The sequence below is a fragment of the Cheilinus undulatus genome, linkage group 6 (assembly GCF_018320785.1).
Source record: "Cheilinus undulatus linkage group 6, ASM1832078v1, whole genome shotgun sequence".
Classification (NCBI taxonomy): Eukaryota; Metazoa; Chordata; class Actinopteri; order Labriformes; family Labridae; genus Cheilinus; species Cheilinus undulatus.
In genome coordinates, this window is record NC_054870.1 from 29366054 (window position 1) to 29385645 (window position 19592).

Consider the following 19592-nt stretch of genomic DNA (forward strand, 5'->3'; position numbering starts at 1 on the left):
GTTACAATTCATCATGAGGTGGTATAAGTATTAAACAAAAGTTTCATAGCATCCTCTTTATAGCTGTTGCCTTTTTTGCTCAAAACCGCCAATCGTTTTGGTTGTTTAATTCGACAGCTCAGAGGATCACTAAAGCCAGGGTTAGAATTCATCCACTAGAAGTAATGAAAATTGTATTAAATATATGTGGACCAACTAACTTATTCATTCTCCCTGAGCCTGACAGCCTGATATTTAAAAATCTATACTCTTTCAAGGTTTTACTCCTCAAGTTACCCAAGTAAAAAAACCTCATGGCCTGCCAAAAGATCCAAGAAAAGATCCATCCACATTTCTCAGAGTGATAGCAGCGTCGTCATTGATCATTTTTTAAATTTAGGTCACATGAAAGATGATGAGAAAAGCTGATTTAAAGACTTTATTCATCTTTGTTTTAATATCCTAGAAAGGCCAATTTTGCACTAATTGCAACAGTTTTCAAGCTGTAAATTTATCTTTGGCTGTCCTTATAGTATAAGTGAAAGTGTAAAGTGAAGAGTTGGCCCTGTTTTTTAATTAGTTCAGGAAGTTTGCAAGTACTGGTTCTTAAAAAAACCTTCTGAGAAGAAGTGCTGGAGCTTTCCATTTCATGTGTCCTAAAGGTAAATGGGAAAATGTGGCCTTTGAGGGCTGAAGTCTTAAAACTACAAGAGAAATAAAATGATGGAAAGAAGTGAAAAGGAATGAATGACATTTACATTTTACAAAGTTGTTTAGAGTAGTTTCATTTTAGATGTGCAGATGGTTAAAGACATAAGGTTTTCTATCCTGAAAGATCAAAAAAGTTTCCATGCATTGACATTTTTGGCTGATTTACCTCTTTTTCATCTCTTACTTCTTTGTGGATTTAGGTAAACCTCGATTGGACAAGACAAATAAAAAACAGTATGACAATAGATATTTTTCCATGATTCTTTATATACAAAAACAATATACACAGTTTGGACGTAACAGTAGCAGTTTTGGGAATACACAACTTCATCCTATGACTTAAAAAAAAAAAGATGTTTGATGACTCCTGTGACTGAACATTAAAGTCAGAAGATTTACAGCGTGAATAAATGCAACGTTTGAATCCCCAGTAAATCCTGAAACCTTGCCGTGAGTTTCCTGTGATCAAGAAGAGATTACATGCTGAAAATTAAATTCTTTCAATTGATGACAGCAGCAGTCTGATTATGGCTCAACAGAGAGTGGGGGATTTGATTTATAGGGAAAAGATGAATGAGGCACAGCAGACATCCTCTTACATAAACATTTTCCTCAACTGTTAAAAGGTTTAGAAATGTTAAAAGATGTAGCTGTGAAGCATGTCCACTGATGATTCAAAGCAACCAATTTTATAGGAGCAGGAAATTTAAATATGTTTTGGACTGGTTTAAAATTTCTACGGTAAGAACAAAAAGCAGAGATATGCAGGTATTTAAAAATGTTTCTTCAGGATTTTTGTCTAGGAGTTTTACTTTGTTTGCATTACAGATCCATTGCCAACATGATGAAATGAAACGGACTCCAGCCTTTAAAGATTTTACAGGACTCACTCCCTGTGATTAATACTGTCTGTTTATGACTGAACATTAACTGTCAGGGCTTACAGCTGCTCAGACTGCTAGATGTAGTCAAACATTTGAAAACAGGAGCAGCACTGATGCCTGAAAACATTTCACTTCATGTAGAAGTGGTAGCAGTCTGGGGCAGGACTCCCTCTTTAGGAACTTTAAATTAGAAAGACATCCATGTTTTAAACATGTAAGATCTAAATGTACACAAGCTCTAATACTGATAACTTTTACTTTCACCTTTAATTTATCTGTTTATAAGCAATATGTAAGCAATTCAGTTTAGGTAATGTAGTCAGTTTTATTATGAGGATTTAAAGCTCAAGTGAGGAACCTTCAGTTTCCTTTTGCTAGGGATGAACCAATGCATCAGTTTAAAATTGGTACTGGTGGCAGGAACAGATTTAAGAAGTTAATGTTTATCTGTTGTATCAAATCAATTTAATTCTTTTTGGTACACTTCACTGCTGGATAGGAATGGGTGGCCAAAAGTTGGCAGATAGATGTTCACGTTAACCCTTGTATTTTTATTAATAAAGTGCAGGGAATATGACTTGGTTTTACTTAGACATGATTACTGATTATTGATCCAGTAGATGGCGCTCTGACCCCTTTCATGTCAAACACTCCATATTTAGCTCCGCACAGCAGAGTGAACATCAATTAATATATATTAGCATGAATCTCAACAGGTTAAGCTTTGCCAGCAGCAGCAGTAGTAGCAGCAGAGTATTGCATCATTATGAATGCAGGCATGGATTGGTGAGAAGTACGTCATATTTAAACAGACCGCTGTGTTGAGAGAAAGAATTGTGATTGGCTGTTGGGGGTGGAGGCGATAATTGGGATCAGCTGGCCATCAGCTGATCACAGCTGACGTATGAATACTGTGTCCAGTTTTTTAAAATGTTTAAACTTATCTTTACCCCTTTTCATGTGAAGTGTAGATGATATTAATCTGTGCTTGTCTGTTATTTGCACTGAAGTAGTCTGTTATCTTTTTTTAAAAGCTTCCAGTAACGGAAGCTTGCAGTTGGACGGAGCTCGCCATTGTTGCACAACGTGGACTAAATATTACTTAAGGCCCATCTTTATCCGCTTTAAACACCAAAGAACCATATTTCAACCCTAGATACTATATGACAACATTTTTGGTTTATTTTTTTCTCATATAACCTCTGGGAGGAGGGAGAAAGGAAAACAGAGTGCATATGTGCTGTAGATGAAGAGAAAAAACATCAGTAGGGGTATCAGTGAAGTGCCTGGTATCTTCCCCTTTTTTTTTTACAATTCATGCATCTCTACTTTTTGCTGATCTTTCATCATTTATGAAAACTTCCTTAATCAGATACACAACTTTCAGTTCGCCATAGGAAAAGCTAACAAGCCTGTTTCTGCAGCACACTGTTATTTGCTTTAAACTGATGTCTGCCTTGCAGCAGTTGTTTCAAACATTCAAATGATCTTCATAGGAATAAAACATCTTACTAGATCTCTTTGCATCATAAAAAAAATGTTACTTTAATTTTTCACTACAAGCAATTAACTCCTCACATGAGCTTTAAAAAAATAAATACAATAAAATGATAACTTCTTATTTTCAATGCTTGATCATGTTCGCCATTTCGAGTTGAGTAAGCCTTTCCTTATCTATGTGGCTAATACTCCACTATGCTCACCAGGTAGCTGCTGAAAAATAATATTAAACTGCTTGTAAATGCTAAAGAGTTTGGGTAAAAAGTGTTAGCATTGTAACTTTATTAATTTGGTGCCATTTTTTTCAAAATATGCAAACAAGCAAATATCTTAAATTTGTGTTTCTGAAAATAAAACATTTTTGGGGTCTTATTACAGGGGTTTTTGTGATAGGCCAGTGTAGTTTAAATACATATTACAGTGCAACTAGCTGAAAATTTCTGGTAATTTCTGATGTAGTTTTTCTTTCTGGAGTCCATTCATACAGTCTGCTTAGTTAACAGGTCAGTTTGGTATATATGTGCTGCTCATTTCATCGTCTTTGTCTGAAGGTGACAGTAAAAGAACTAAAATCAGAGCTTAAAATGTCCACGTCAAACTTCTGTTGTTTTATATTGGTGGTAAAATTGGATTCAATGTATGCACATGCTTGATATACATTCTGTACAAAATAATCAATATATAACAACATAGACATTGACATCATTGAATACTGTACATAACTGCATGGTACAAGCCCTGCACAATCTGAATAAATCTCTCCTCTCTGGGTTTGTTTTTGTCAGAGTGTTGAGTCATGGAGAGGTTGGGGGTCTCTTATAAGAGCACCAGTCTCTGGACGCCAGCGGGCTCAATGTTTCAATCACTCTTCAGCCAACAAAGGGAGGATAAATGCTTTTGTTAAGTTTTAAATATAAACTTCCATAACAGTGATCAAGGGCTTTTGTGTATTTTCTTTCTAACTGTTGTCACTAAGATTTTGTTTCTTGCTTAAACGAGGTTTGTCTTTCTAGTAGCTCAACCAAACATTTACACAATGGAAGGCATTGATAATCTATCCAACTGAGATCCTAGCTGCTTATTAACATATACATATACTTTTTTTCTATTGTTGACTTCATAAAATAGTTTGAGCAACAAATTGTGACTTTTTTTTTTTTTTTTTTTTTACATTTGAGATTCATTTCAACTGGACAAATCTTATCTTAGCGATAGAAAGTTTTATGTGAATCTTGGGGATTGCTCATCAAAATTTTATGACATGAAGTATGGTGTTCCCCAATGTTCCCCATGTTTAACTTTAATTTTATGTTGTGTGTAAAGCACTTTGTGCTACATTGCATTGTATGAAAAGTGCTATATAAATAAAGACTGACTGATTGATTGATTGATTGACATGAACTCAAGTAATTCAAGAGGAAACATCTTTCTTTTCTTTTGTAAAATCACTATTTAACATTTTTGTTTTTGGGCTGTCATGTAAGATTTGTGACATGAACTCTGGATGTCTTCTTTTAAGTGTTTTAGAAGGTAAACAGTTCTTTGGTAAGATTGCCTTTTGCATTGAGCCAGTCAATTTTAAAATGACCATGCAAAAAAATGATCAAATTTTTTAATAATGTATGCTTCATGCATGAAATAACTGAACCTTTAATTAACATTTAATATATCTATATTTTCATTTACAAATTTGAATTCTCCCCACAAATTGTTGCTTTTATATTCACTAGACTGCTGGGAATTTAGTGTAAGATGCTCAAAATTTCCTGTGGGAAGACCCCCCCCCCCCTTATTACTTGTGCCTATCTTTGTTTAATGAGCCTGGGGTGAGCTCTGAGACCGCTTGGATGGCTACTTTCTTCTACAGGGGTACTACTCCATAAATCTTTGGAAAGCCCTAAGCAACCAGTACATTTGAACATGCAGACATGGTAAAAATGATCTGCTGAAGTTCCTACCAAGCATCAAAATTGGGGAAAAAAGGATTTAAGTGACTTTGAACGGGCCATGGTTGTTGGTGTCCTGTCAGGCTTTTCTGTTGTTTATGCTAGATCCTCATCCTACCATTTGAGTGTTGTGGCAGAGTTTGAAACTCATCGGACGAGCCAACAATTTTCTAAGCTTCTATTATCCAATTTTGGGGAGCCTGTGTGAATTGCAAGATCAGGAAGTGTAACAAAGGCAAAAAAAACCTCTTGAAAAACATAAAAACAAAAAATGTAAAGAATTATGGTATTATTGCTTAGGATAATACTGAAATGACTAACAAATTATGACAACTGTACCTGATGAATGCCTTTTTTAGTCTACTTAAAAATAACTCTTAATTTTATTGTATATTTTCTAAGATGTTCAATAATTCCTTTAAATGTAAATTCTCAGTTTAATTTTATGATTTTGTTGCCAGAAGCCAAATTGTTTTATTAAAATCAGAACCAAGTCGGGGTTCATGTTAGGATGAGGTGAAAAGGAACACTTGAAAAGAAGTCTCTCCTTATGTAGCTAATTATCTGTTACTGACAAGAAATTTCAAAATAAGTTCAAGGTAACAGAAAATAATGTGCTTTCCATCCTTTTCTTCTCCAAACTACCTGAATGAAATCCCATAATGAATTCTGCAAAGTTAAATCAAAATCAAACTGGTAAAATTTCAAGTAAAAACATCAACATACAATCAAATTCCTGCTTGTTGATAGGCACTCTGAGTGACAACTCCCACCAAAGGTGTAAAATTAATAACTTAGGTCAAAACCTCTACAGATCATATTCAAAGGTCGGCTCTCAATAATTCATCCCAGGATGTTTGATGGTACGTGACCATCACGAGTCATCAGTTAGAGCGCTGAGACATTACAATTGGCTAAAAGTGGAGTGATATTCATTGCACTTCATTATTCTAGCCTTAGGTGTCCTCTGAACCCCTCAGCTTCAGCAGATACAAATATAACACTTGCAGGTTACCCTTCATCTACATGAGCAGCTCTTCTCCATGCAGTCTACATCTCTTATGATACAGTGCCCTCTAGTGGCAAATATACTTTAAATAGGTTTAAAAATCAACTGCAGTAAATCGGTTTGAGCTCCATGAGGCACAACACAGCAGAACAAACTGCCTTTCCTCCCCTCTGATCTATGACACAGGCACTGACATCAGCAGGCAACCATCCAATCACTCCCATTTCCTGTTGTAGGAGGATGCCCATATTTGGCCATTTGGCAGTTTTTGACAAGGCATACCTTGGCAAGTACACTAACTCTGACAAACAGAGCACATTCACTACTCTGAGGGTAATTTAACTCATTTATCCCCCCTGCATCATCTTATTACAAAGCCTGAAGTGAACGAAAACAAAACAAAACAAAAATACAAGATACAACAGCAAGTTTTGGCCATCTACAATAAATAATCAGGGTGCTATACACACCACTGTTCTGATAGATCTGTGCAAATGTTTCATCAGTGTCCATGGATGGCCAAGGCCTTAAGACACACCTGTAGCTGTCACTACAGACAGAAATATGTATCATTGTGAAGTGGAAGGGAGGACTGAGCTGTGTACAGAGGGTGTGGAGGGAGGAAACTACTGGGAGCTGTGGACCGGAGAGCTCATGGTGCTGACGTCCAGCTGGCAGTGAGAACGATCAGGGCCGATGGAATCTGAAAACAAAGAGACACAGGCTTTAGTCCAGGAATTTAGTCTCTTTCTTGACTTTTATATCATTGTCTGTTTTCAATAATTTGCCATGTTTTCAACTGCTTCAACTACTATAGATATCATGTGATAACTAGCACTATTCTCATCTATGTATTGAGCTTATTTGGCATCTTTGTTATAATGATACTGTTGGAGTTCATCTTTTGTTGATTGTTATTAAGGTCCAACAAAGCAGGACATCAGTTAATATGAATAGTATGCATACACTCACCTAAACAACAGCAGAGAATAAGCAAATCTATTAAAATAAATAAGTTTTTAGACCTATAAAAAGGTTACATCCTGCTAAAAACCTTTAATAAGGGTTCGACCAGGGGTTTGTGGCAACCTGCTTTCTGCCTGGACAGCACCCTGGGCTGTTGTAACTCGCCACATCCGCCCTTTACTCCACTCTTAAGGTATGGACTTTGGTTATTTTCTTCACAGATTATTTTTCCCATGCCTCTGGTAATATGCAAAGACAGCCAGGGCACAACCGGGGTTGTGTCCATTCTCCGTCCCGCCCAATGGTGCCCTCAGGCATCTTACTCACCACATCTACGCCTTACTTCAGCCTCAATTTTTGACCCAACATGCCTATATTTCTGCACAGTACTAAATATATGTAAGATATATTGTGTAAAGGAATAATTAAATCCCTGTTCTTGTCCACACCATGTACCCCCAACAATATTAAAAAAAACATCTCTTCAACCTGCTCTTTTCTCCTCTAATTTCACTTTAACTATCCTTTCTAAAATATTGTATAGTGAAAAGGTTTAGTGCTGAATTTGAGAGGTGTTGTGTTACCTGTTTTTATCCCATAGGTGTCAACCTGCTTTCCTCTAACAAGCAAATAAGCAGTGCGTTTGAAAAGTTTCCAGACCATCCTTCACTTTTTAACATTTTGTTCTGTTGCAGCCACATGCTAGTAAAAAAAAAAACAATATTCTTATTGATCTACAAACACTCAGTACCCCCTAATGATGAAGTTAAAACATAACTTTAGAAAATTTTGCAAATTTAAAAAAATTAGAAACAGAATTATTGGGGCGAAGCCCTTAGTAAGAGAGGTGACCAAGAACTTGATGGTCACTCTGACTGAACTCCAGAATTCCTGTATGGAGAAGGGGCAGAGTTCCAGACAACCATCACTGCAGCCCTCCACAGATCTGGTTTTATGGCAGAGTTGCTAGATGGAAGCCTCACCTCAGTGCAACACACATAAAAGCCAACTTTGAGTTTGCAAAATCTCCACAAGAAAGCCAAACAGGCCTCAATATGCACTGTCAGCTGTGAGGCTTTCTATAGAGAGGTGTGTGTCTTTCCAAATCATGTCCAATCAATTTAATTTACCACAGGTGGATTCCAATCAAGGCGTAGAAACATCTCAGCAAAGATCAAGAGAAATGGGAAGAAACTGAGCTAAATTTCATAGGGTCTAAATACTTATGTCAATGTGATATTTCACATTTTTTTGTAAATTTGGCAAGTTTTCTTTAATTCTGTTTTCACATTGTCATTGTGGGATGCTAAGTGTAGATTAATGAGAATACAAATGTTTTTTACAACTGTAGCATCAGGCTGCAACACAAGAGCATTTAAAAAATTCAAGGGGGTCAGAATGCTTTACCAATGCGTTGTATCACTCACTGTTAATCTTTACCATGGAAGATGTGCAATAAGGGCAACTTGGATGTTGTACGGCTGAAAATTTTACACAAGACTGATCCCCTAGCAGAATTTTCTCAGGCATTAAAGACAGATATAAAAATGACACAGATATAGTTTATGTTGACTCTGATGGTCTTGTTTTTAGTAGGTCATAAAGGAGCATCAGCATTAATTTAAGCCTGAATAATAACAAAATAATAGGCCTCACATGAGATTTAAGAGCTTTAAATATCATAAATGAGGATAAAGCTATAGATACAATGGCTAAGAATGATGAATATTGTTACTCATGACAAAGAGGAGGGACCTTGAATCTAAAAAAAACAAACAGTAACTTAGATTATTTGGCTTTCTGGGTGGCACTGAAATCCATTAATGCTCTCGTTGTCATAAATATCAAACTTTTATTATGAATTGACACTGTAAACATCCAAAAAAGTAAATCCATTTAACTCTCTACTATAGCTATTTTTGATCCAATAGGACCTCCAACCGGCATAAAAATGTTTTTCAGCTGACTTTTGAAAATAATTTCACGGTAGTGTTGAAGTGTCATGAAAAGTTCTAGATAACAAATATGTTGTTACCTTTGGATTGTTTTTGATCAAGAACTATGATTGATCTTAACACTGCAGCAGAAGATAAAGAGACTATTGTTTTCCAAAGTTATTATGTAAAATAAACAAAGTTCATATTGTTGGAGCTTAACTGTTCTCCTGAGGGCTAAAAAACAAACAAAGAAAGCACAACAGCAAAACAAGCTATGATGATCTACAATGGGATTTTTCAGAAGTGCATCATCAATAATACAACATTTCAATACAAAACAAAAACAAAGAATTGATGTCACATAGAGGACAAAAGGGACAAAAATTAAGACATTTCTGATGACAATTGATCAAAGCAAAAGAATACATGTGCAGACGTTATTCAGATTTATATCTGATTCAAAACTGTAAATTCTACTTGTTAAAATTTCCTCCTTTTGTATAGAGATTAAAAACAAAAACAAGTAGTGCAGACCTTATATATGAGAGGGAAACTTCACTTTATTACCAATCAATACCTACAGCTAATGAACTAGAGCTGACTCAAGGGTATATATACTTAACATCCTTTCTTTAATGTGAGGAGAGGAAACAGTTTCAGGAGACCAGGATCATTTAAATATTGATTATTCTGAGCTAATCAACAGCCAGATTTACACTTCTAATGAAATTTAAATTATCGTGTTGGCTGGATAAAATAGAAAGAGCCACTGATAGCCGCAGTACCTGGTGAGATGTTTGCTGTCCTCATGAACCTCCATCTCTCGACTCTTAAACTCATTCAGCTCCTTACGGATAGCAGCCTGAGGAAAACACATGCACAAACGATGTAAATAAATGCACCTTGCTGGCCAAGGCCACCTATCCTCCACACACACACAAACAGCTATAACTCACAGTGACCTGTACCTTAATCACATTCAGTGTGTGACCTCTCATTGAATGAGAATGACCCGCAATCCTATTCAAAGTGGAAATTGGTAAATTAACATTTGCCAGCAGTTATGACCCTTTCTTAACAGCCATTTCAGACTGTGTGCATGGTGCAGCTGCATCACACCTTGATTTCTTGCATGTTAACGAGTCAGTGCTTTCAGATTGCATGCATGAGTGTGAAATCTTTCACACTGGGAACTGAGAGCATAGCAGGCTTGCCTATTTTTACTCAGAGACACGTGCTTCTCAGAGAAAACAGATGGCCAAATGATAAACAGAGGGCCATATTTACCCAGTTGTAGGAGATATGTATGCCAATATATGTAGAATATGTTTGCAGTGTGTTTCTTTACATTGTGAAGGCCACAAGCTGAAATGCCTGAGTCTAATAAAGTTGTTCTCTAAGCTTAAACTGTTGATTGAGCTTTCAGTTTCCACACTGGTAGAATATGCCAGGGAAGATAAATGCAGTGTGTTTACACTTCTGGTTTGTGCTTTTTTAAAATAAAAGCCCAATTTAATATTTCTGTGGAGAAACACACTGAGTTTTTACTGACTGCTTTTGTTCTGATTTTTTTTGGCTCATTTTGGCTGTGCAATGAATCAAGTCACTTGTAGGGAGATTCACTGTGGTGAAACTTATGAAGAAAGACAGGACTGTGAGAGCAGGGAGACACAGCAAATATGCAACACACAAGCCCCATGTGTAAGAGCAGTGACGGCATGAGCTGGAGCTGACACACACAGCAACCGTCACTCAGCAAAACACACACCCAACCAAAAATGGGTGCTATATTTGTGTATTGTTAATTTCTTTGTGTTTACCGTAGGATGTGCTGCTTGGTCTTCTCCCCCTGTAGTGCGTCGGTGAGAATATGCCTGCGTCTCTGTGAATCAGATGCTGATTTGGGTGCTGTGTCTGATTGGCTGATTAAAACAGAACTGCTGCCTTCAGACTGGATCAAGCCCAACATAATCACTTTTAAATCTCCGCTGCTGCAGACTGCTCTGTAATTCATTGGTGCCTGCCTACAAAACCAGCATTACTTTGCATAGTTGTTTTAACAAATCTATGTAAACTGTGTAGGCCAGATAGTTCAGAATATATGTCAGCTGCATAGTTTAGATTCTGAATGGCAAACACTGAGAACTTAGCAGGAGAATAAGAGAGAGTAGCCTTTTTGTCTCCTTTTCCTTCTATTTATTGAATAAGAGTTCAGGTAAAATCATTGCCATTTATTTCTTAGTTTCTCCAGGAAAGATGTGAGATTGAAATCTAACTTTGTTGGAGACTTGATCACCTCTGAAACTTGATGAACGGCTGATTCAACACTGGTTTTAACAGCTCTGCTTGATGTCTTGGGATTGCTAAGAAGCCGTATTTTCCGTTTAATTAAGACAACTAAGTTTCTTGCCTGTCATCACCAAACAACCATAGCAATAAAATGAGCCATTTCTGTGATTGTTCTGTATCATTTGTAGTTCTGCACATAAACAACAGAGGGCAGAATTCACATATAAATTATCCTTCAGCACACTCTAAGGGGCTTTTCCCTCATACAAGGAGGTTGTGTAAAGACATGAAAACACACATTTATCATCTAATTTAAAGTGAACAAAGGGAATTTTGTTACAATGTGTACACAATATGTGTTTCCCTACATTGTTACAACAGACTGTGGATGTCACTTTCTGAAATCACAAAGACACTTTGGAGTAAATTTGTGTTTTTTGGGGTCTAAAGTGGATTAACCCCCAAACAGCCTGCAAAAAGCTGCTACTCCATCCACCACCCCTTTTAATGAATCATAACACTAACAAGAAGTTGAGCTGTGTTGCCAAACAACAGTGCATGGTCTCACTAAATCTCTTGTTGGTTGAGCAAGAGTAAATCCTTGAAATAAACACTGTTTATAAAGCTGCCTTCGAAAAGTGAAGGAGCAGAAAATGCACTGCTTTTCTCACATCTTTTGCTTCAACATTCACTCTTCAAGTGATGACCTTTGATCACCTAAAGCTGGAGGAAAAAAAACCCAGAACAATATACCATGTTTAGTATCATATATACATCACCTTGTCAGCAGGAGTTAGCCGTGTCCAGGGTTTGTCTGCCCGCCGGTCATAATCCTTGGCGTCTGTTACCTCCACGTACTCGTTAAACCGAAGAATCCTGCGAGCAACAAGCTCTGCCACCGTCGGCCTCACACTCAGCTACACACACACAAAAACAGAGGAAGAAAAGTCAATAAAAGATAATCAAAACTGTGCTTTTACTTTGATTTTTAGACTATATTTATGCTGTAAATGTGCATCTGTCACAAAGAAAATAATCAACTTCTGATCTGAGGGACAATCTTTAGTTCTATCTGTGTCCACTAGATGGACTGATCTCTCCACAGAGCATCTTTTCTGTCTCCTAACATGACTCATAAGGTGGAGCAAAACATATTAGTGGCTATATATAGCCCCACTGTGTCCTTTCAGTTCTCCCCTGTGTGTATACGTGTGTTTACAGTACCTTTCTGGAGAGTCTCCTTTTAATCTCTTGCTTGGCTTCTTGCTCCTCTGCTTCATTCTTTTCTGCACACAGAGAACAAAATGAGTCATTTCACACATTCTGTCTGTGCTACACACTTCTGCCTGCATTTACAACAGCATGATGGGAGTTTCTACATTTAAGTTCTTCTGTGGTTTGAAACAGTGTGATATATGGAAACCAGGGTGGTTTATACTTGAGTCTGTAGCCAAAAGTATTATCTGTTTTGAATCCATCATGCATTCCTGCTATGGTGTCTTCATGGACATTTGTTTAAACAGTAGATGACCTAGCCTGGTACATTGGTGAACTCTTTGACTTCTAATGATCCCAGCAGAGATTAAAATAAAAAATGGTAGGGATTCACAGTACAGGAGAGATATCAATCTTTTCCCAATCATAATGACACTGCAGAAGAACCATTTTCTACATGTCACTTCTACAGGTTTAAGTTTGAGCAAATCTGTCTTATTATATTTTCAAACTTGGCACACAGCTGATCGAGGATGAATGTTCATCAGACAATTTATAGTATCAAAAGATTAAGGCAAAATCTTGCTGTATGAGCACAAAGTAATTACTACTCCAGTCAGCTGTCAATACCTAGTGTTACTGTAAGTCTAGAAACAGTCTCAAAGAAAACTCGCATTCTGGTAGAAACTATACTTTCTCTCACACTGATCTATTTAGACATCATCCTTTAGATGCAGATGGTAAGTTTATCGGGATGTGATTGTAATATGGAAGAAATTAACTCCAGGTGTGTCATAGACATGGGTACGTCACCAAGACAAGACTATGTTAGGCAATACCAGAGTTTTAAAAACTCCTATCTGTATTTTTCACAATTAAGATTGTTTTTTTCATTAATCAGTGCTATTGGTCACCTTTTACATCTCTCATTGGGTTTTTCCAAATTTAACTAATACAACATGTCAAGCATAATGCTGACTATGAAAATTCAGTGTTTAATAATGTGAAAATTACACTGTTATTTTCCTTTTTTTAAGAAGTTGTGATAATGGTGATGATAAGACATTGTGGCATGACAGCAACAATTTGCATTATGCAAACGATTTAGAAAATAACATTTCATAACCCAACAATGGCACCCTATTCCAAGGCAGTCAGTAGTTTGTTGTTTTGAATGACCACATGTTTCAGACTACTACGCACTGTCTAATTTGAACAAATACATTGTCAATGTACCAGTACTGCTCTGTTTCTCTCACAGCTGCCATTGTTTTAAATATGACTGAAGACCTGTGTCTTCTTTTTTAAATGGTAATTTTCACTACATTTAAATCTTAATGAGTTGTAGACACTGTGTATTTGTAAAACAGCAGAAAAGTTTCATAAACTGTGAATGCATTTTCACCAACAATATACCTAGAAAAAGTACCCACCCCCTTGGATATTTCACCCTTTTATTAATTTTATAAATCAATCATGGTCAATATCATTTGTCCATTTTTGACATAAAAAATCTTTACTTTTACTTTTAAAACAGACTTCTACAAAGTAAATTAAATAAAAATATTTAATGTAAAATAAGTGACTGCATAAATATTCACCCTCACAGAGGCCCAACAAATTGGTGTTGCTAGTCTCACAAATAGTGAAATGGGGTTCACCTGAGTGTAGTGAATGTGTCTGAAGTGATTATAGTATAAAGGCATCTGTGTCTGGAAGGTCCAGTCACTGGTTAATCAGTATTCCTGATGTTGTTCCTGAAGAACACCCCAAGCAACTCAGAGAAGAGGTTCTTGAAAAGTAACAGTCAGGGGATGGATACACTAAAAATATCCAAGGTACTGAATACTTTTCATAGGTACTGCATGTACACATGGCATTATGTAGTCTCAACAAACTACTCTTAAAAGAAAACCCTTATTATTTTTGTAACAAAGTAAATAGAGAAAAAATCAAGAGGGGTCATGAAGTGGATCATGAAACTAAATATAACCCTGTTGCTCAAGGCTCAAGGGAATTAGAGACACAGTTTCTAATCAACAGTAATTCACAATTTAGACTGATATCTGTCTGGGCGATCAGATAAATGAGAAACATGGTCTTACCTGGCAATCTGTTGCTACCACCAGTGGAAAATAGACACAGCAATAACCAGGAACATTTCACACATCATGCTAAATAGACATAGACAACTGTTGTTGCCTTTTTAACCAATTTTCACCTTTCTTATGTGTAAAGACTTAAAATGAATTCAGCAACAGAAAATGAAAACTGAATTTTGAAGTTTTTAATTTTTTGTTGCCACGATGAACTGTGCAGTAACACTGCCTCTGGTTCTATCAGTGATACCACAGAAACAAGTGATGTTTCACAAGATAGAGGAACAAACACAATTTGACCTTTGACAACATATATCAAGTGTTTATCTGTATATCTGATCTGTTTGGACATCCTGGTCTAAAACATCAAAAATTAATTAAAAGGTGGACTCCTGTCTTTGCAACAGTAACAACAAACCCTCTGGGTATTAAACATCTGTTAGGAAAGTTGTGTCTGCAGCCTCTGAACTCTGATGACTTTTTTGATATTATGCATAGAAATCAAATAATTTAAATAACGGAGTTGTCTTTTAAGGTAAGTAGCTGTGAATACTCAAAATATTGGAGATCCAGATATAATGGTGTGCTTTCATTCTGTCTTTTCATTCAAGGAGTAGTCTATTCAGTATCAGTTCACAGTTTAGACTTATTATATATTTTAGCTTTTGTGCCAGGTTATTCAGTTTCTGTTTTGCTGTGTTTCCTATTTGTTTTTCATACACAGGCTACTCCCAAAGATTGCTCTTCTAGGGATTAAATTGATTGATTAAATACCAGTGAACCATTTGTAAACATATTGTAATGAAAGATGTTGATTTTTGTGATAATGCTGCAACTAAAATATGATTCTTTTCATATTTAAGTTCATGATAGAAATAAACTGCATCACTCCTCTGTGTTTTGGTGTAATAGAATATTTCACAAGCTCACGTTTGAGGATATTTCTCTGCTCCAGCTCCTCTGTGGTTGGTCTTTGGCTCAGGCGCCTGAAAAGAGAAACTTGTTCTGAATACAAGATGTGGAAAAGAAATTAACATAAAATGACACTGACCACTACAAAAAAACATTATAAATTATCACAGGAATGATCATTTTACACCTATTTTCTGTTATTAATCCAAAGGCTTTTTGTATAAGCCTTTTCATCTTATCATGAAAAAGTTAAGTACACTTCAGCCAGATTTTTCTGCATTATAAGTGCCAGTACACCACCCACATACACCAAATAAAATAACTAGAAATCCCTTTTATGACCCCACAGCTCTGTGAAATCTGCAGTGAAAATTCACACTTAGTACAATTCACACTAGAAAGAGTGTTTGTGTGTACCTGACTAGTTTGCAGCCTATCTGCTGGCGAAGCTCGTGTCTCTCAGTCTCTGAGCTTCTCGGCAGGATGTTTTTCTCCTCCAGCTCCTTCTTACTGGGTCGATTCCCCAGCTTGATGTTCAGGGTGTCTCTTCGGCGGATCTTCATGGCCAGACTGCCTAAAACAGGGAGAGAACAAGGAGAATAAGCTGCTTGTGGGTTATTGAAACATCCTGTAAAACATGCAGAGCAGCTGCAAATGATCAGAACTTCAAGAGTTCAACTTTTTGGATTGGTGATACAGCAGTGCATTAAAACATATGCCAAACAGTTATCATAAACCATCAAATATAGTACTATTTAATCAAAATCTGCAACAAGAAATGGCATCGATGCAATCAGGGATATCCCCAAAAATATACAGGATTTTTGTCATGGATGCAAGCCAAGATAACTAGATCACATTTAGTTCAAGGTAAGGCTGTCAATGTCAGGGCTTTAACATTTTTGAGTAATGAAGAAACCCTGATAGGATGTTTACTTTTTAACACAAAGTAATAACATGACTTTCCTACTTCATAAGCAATGAACACACTATGATTAGTCCTCAGAAACATCACTGTAACTGTGCAGCAGAAAAATGCAGGTTCTTCAAGACAGAAGAGATGACATAAAAACTTTGATTATAAAGCTTGATGCTCCTTTAGTTCTTTGGGCTAGAATTAAAAAAACTGTACACGCTCAAGTCTAATTTTATCTCCAGCAATCAGCGTCATTAACATTGAGTCATTAGCAGTATGTGGAGATGTAGTTTAGGTATTATAGTGATGTAATCTGACTTCAAAACTGTCATTTAAGAAGACAGTGAACCTCTAGACCAGCCAGCAAAAGATGCACCTTCTGCTTTTGGTGCTTTTGGTATGCCAATGTCTTCAATGCTTAGGCAGGAGAAGCTTGAATTATGATTATTTGTTCAAATCTGGGTTATTTGGAAACATCAGGCTTTAACTGTGCCAAGTACAACTGTAGTTGTCTGAGTGACCTCATGTTTCCATCCATGATGTTGCGTAAGATATACCTCTATATGCATAACATTAATTAATGTAAGTGATGAGCTGGATGGGCTCAGGTAATTTTAGCTCAACTGCAAGGATAGATCCAAGACATGGCCAGGGTACCGTGGGCCACCCTTGAAATCTGATTGGCCATTCCAAAATCCCTAAATGAATTATTTGGGCCTCATCAAATCAGTCTAGAGATCTTAAAAGGGGTTGCAATATACTATAAAAACGGTAATATACTTTAATTGTACTGTGATTATCATGATTCAGTTTTTACTGACTGGCAGCACGAGCTAAAGGTTTTTTTTTGTTCAACTTCTGGATGAAAAAATGATAGGGATGCACGATATTGGATTTTTGCCAAAATCTGATATGCTGATATTTACAAATTATTTTAGCTGATACCAATACTGACATTTAAATGTATTTCAGGCCTAAAACTTCAGTCATTAAAATATTCAATTTAAAGTCTGAGGATGCATGCAGGCTTTAAAGAGTAAAGAATGATGGTGATGAATAAAGAAAAAGACTTAAGCTGATGTAGGGCTGTTGGTGCAGCCTAAAACTCTACTTACTTGTTTGTATGGCCAAAATTTACAGCTAATACAGCATATAATCATGGGAAAATATCAACAGAAATGTTCATATCTGCGGATACCTACAGAATATCATACCAATATTATTGTGCATCCCTACATAATAAGGCAGAATTTTGGTGACTTTACTTTAACATACTCTCTTGGCAAACTGTTTTACACTCTGTTATTGCAAATCATAGTCCTTCACAAACACTTGCACATTTTTAGAAGAGACAGAATCGTTCTGCACCTCTTCCTGTCACAGCTGACAGCTTGTATTCACAAGGGGCTAACCTGTTAATGTATGTTCATGTTCTGCATATAACATGCTGTTTTTTTATCTAATTATTTTCATTATTGTTGATGTAATTGAAAACTAATGACATACTGGTTGTGTACTCATCCTCCTCCTCCTCTTCCTCCTCACTGCGGTAAATGATTGGTCCATCAGAGTCAGAGTCACTAGTTGTGCTGTCTCTTGGTCTATCAGGGATCACCGTCACCATGGCCTCCTCCATGTTCACACAGAGGCCTGCTGGTTTTTCAGGTTGGCCTTCAGCTAATCTGTAGAGAATAAACACAAAATGCGATAAATTATTTCACATTGTTAATAAAACAGTATGTCAACTTTTTTATTATATGCTAAGTCATTTTTTCTATCTCTATGACTACTATGTAGATACACTATGTTAAAACAAAGTTTTTACCTTGGGCCATTTTCCACAGCAGACTCCATTTCTCCCTCTTGTATCTTCTTTTCTTCCTCTCCTCCCTCCCCTCCTGCCCGCCCCCCTGTCTCCCCCTTTGAGCTGCTGTCAGTATCTCCCTCTGTGAAGGAGGTGTCCTCCGTTGCAGAGTTGATGTGGGGAGTGTGGACTGGGGCTTCAGCAGCCTTATCTTTAAGGCTGTCCTCACCCACAGCAGAGGCATTAGGAGGAGATTTAGTCCCAGGACCAGGTTGAGAAGCAGTCTGAGTCCCCCCTGTCTCACAACCCGAGGCTTTAGATGAGCCAGCTGCCTTGGTGTCTGAGGATAGGGGGGAGGATTTCAGCTCCCCAGGCTGGCTAGGAGTCTCTGCAGAGGCCTTCTGAGGTACTGAGGAAGAAGTGGGAGTGTCTAATTTCCGGCTGGTCCTTCCATCTGTCCCAGCTGTCTGTGCTGCAGTGTCTTTAGACACGCGAGAACGAGGGGTGGAAGTGGAGCTTGAAGTTGAGACAGGGGTGTTTTTTGTTGCTGATCCTGTCTTCTTTGGGTGTGAAGATTTAACTGACAAGAAAAAAAGGAGAAAGGGAAAATAAACTTAGATATTCACTACCCTTTAGGAGCACCACTCCAACCGTCTGAGAAAAGCAGACAGTCTAAATATAACCTGTTTTCTGTGTGTCAATGTGGTTATAGTTAGACCAATGATGTCCTCAACTCCCTAAGTCAAAACAAAATGATATCTTAACCTTTTTTAAGTGTTGTTCATTTTTGTTATCTGACAATAAGTAGGTAGTTCCTCGAGATATAGAAATAAGTAAAAATTTCTCTGCCAGCTGGACGAGAGTATCCGTGTCAGCCTACAAAAGCAGTAGATAAACTCTGCTGTAGCCTAGTAGTCATGTGCAGACAGCATGCTGTTAGAATTGTTAGGAACGACAGCGAAGGACCACACAGAAATCTAAACAGCCTGAAGTGATATTTGCAGAGTTTACAGGATCTGTGTTCATGTTTGTACGTTAGAAAAAAGGAAAGCTAATGCTAATAATTGCTGGATGGCAAAGTAGTTTAATTGATGTAAGTGAGTGCTTACTCAAGAAGGACTTATTTAGGTAACTGTGAACTACATAAAGAGCACAACATCTCAACATCTACGTCAATTTTCACTGTTATCTAGTGATGTGCACTATGCTGTCTGCACATGACTCAAAGGCTGCAACATGTCTGTCTATCTATTCCCTTACGTTATAGTATGTTGCTGCATGGAAGACAGATTTCCAATTGTGCAAAGGTAGAAAAATGTGTTTTGTTTGACTTGTGTCAATCAAGGATGCCATCATGCAAACCAAAAAGCATCCAGTATTAAAAAAAATCAAAATAAAAGAAATTTCTGCCACCCATTTAAGACT

General features: G+C 37.0%; 1 protein-coding gene across 4 annotated transcripts in view; it reads right to left on the reverse strand.

Annotated features, from left to right (window-relative positions):
• Positions 1-937: 937 nt before the first annotated feature.
• The window catches only part of phactr2 (phosphatase and actin regulator 2), a 74953-nt gene continuing 56298 nt past the window's right edge, over positions 938-19592 (reverse strand). For all 4 annotated transcript variants that reach the window (XM_041789145.1, XM_041789143.1, XM_041789142.1 and 1 more), the window contains 8 exons: positions 18189-18747; positions 17870-18045; positions 15865-16021; positions 15466-15521; positions 12446-12507; positions 12001-12138; positions 9718-9794; positions 938-6732 (listed from right to left, as the gene is read on the reverse strand). In XM_041789145.1, coding sequence (XP_041645079.1) covers positions 6717-6732; positions 9718-9794; positions 12001-12138; positions 12446-12507; positions 15466-15521; positions 15865-16021; positions 17870-18045; positions 18189-18747 — 1241 coding nt within the window. In that variant the 3' untranslated portion in view covers positions 938-6716. The remainder of the gene's footprint in view (positions 6733-9717; positions 9795-12000; positions 12139-12445; positions 12508-15465; positions 15522-15864; positions 16022-17869; positions 18046-18188; positions 18748-19592) is intronic.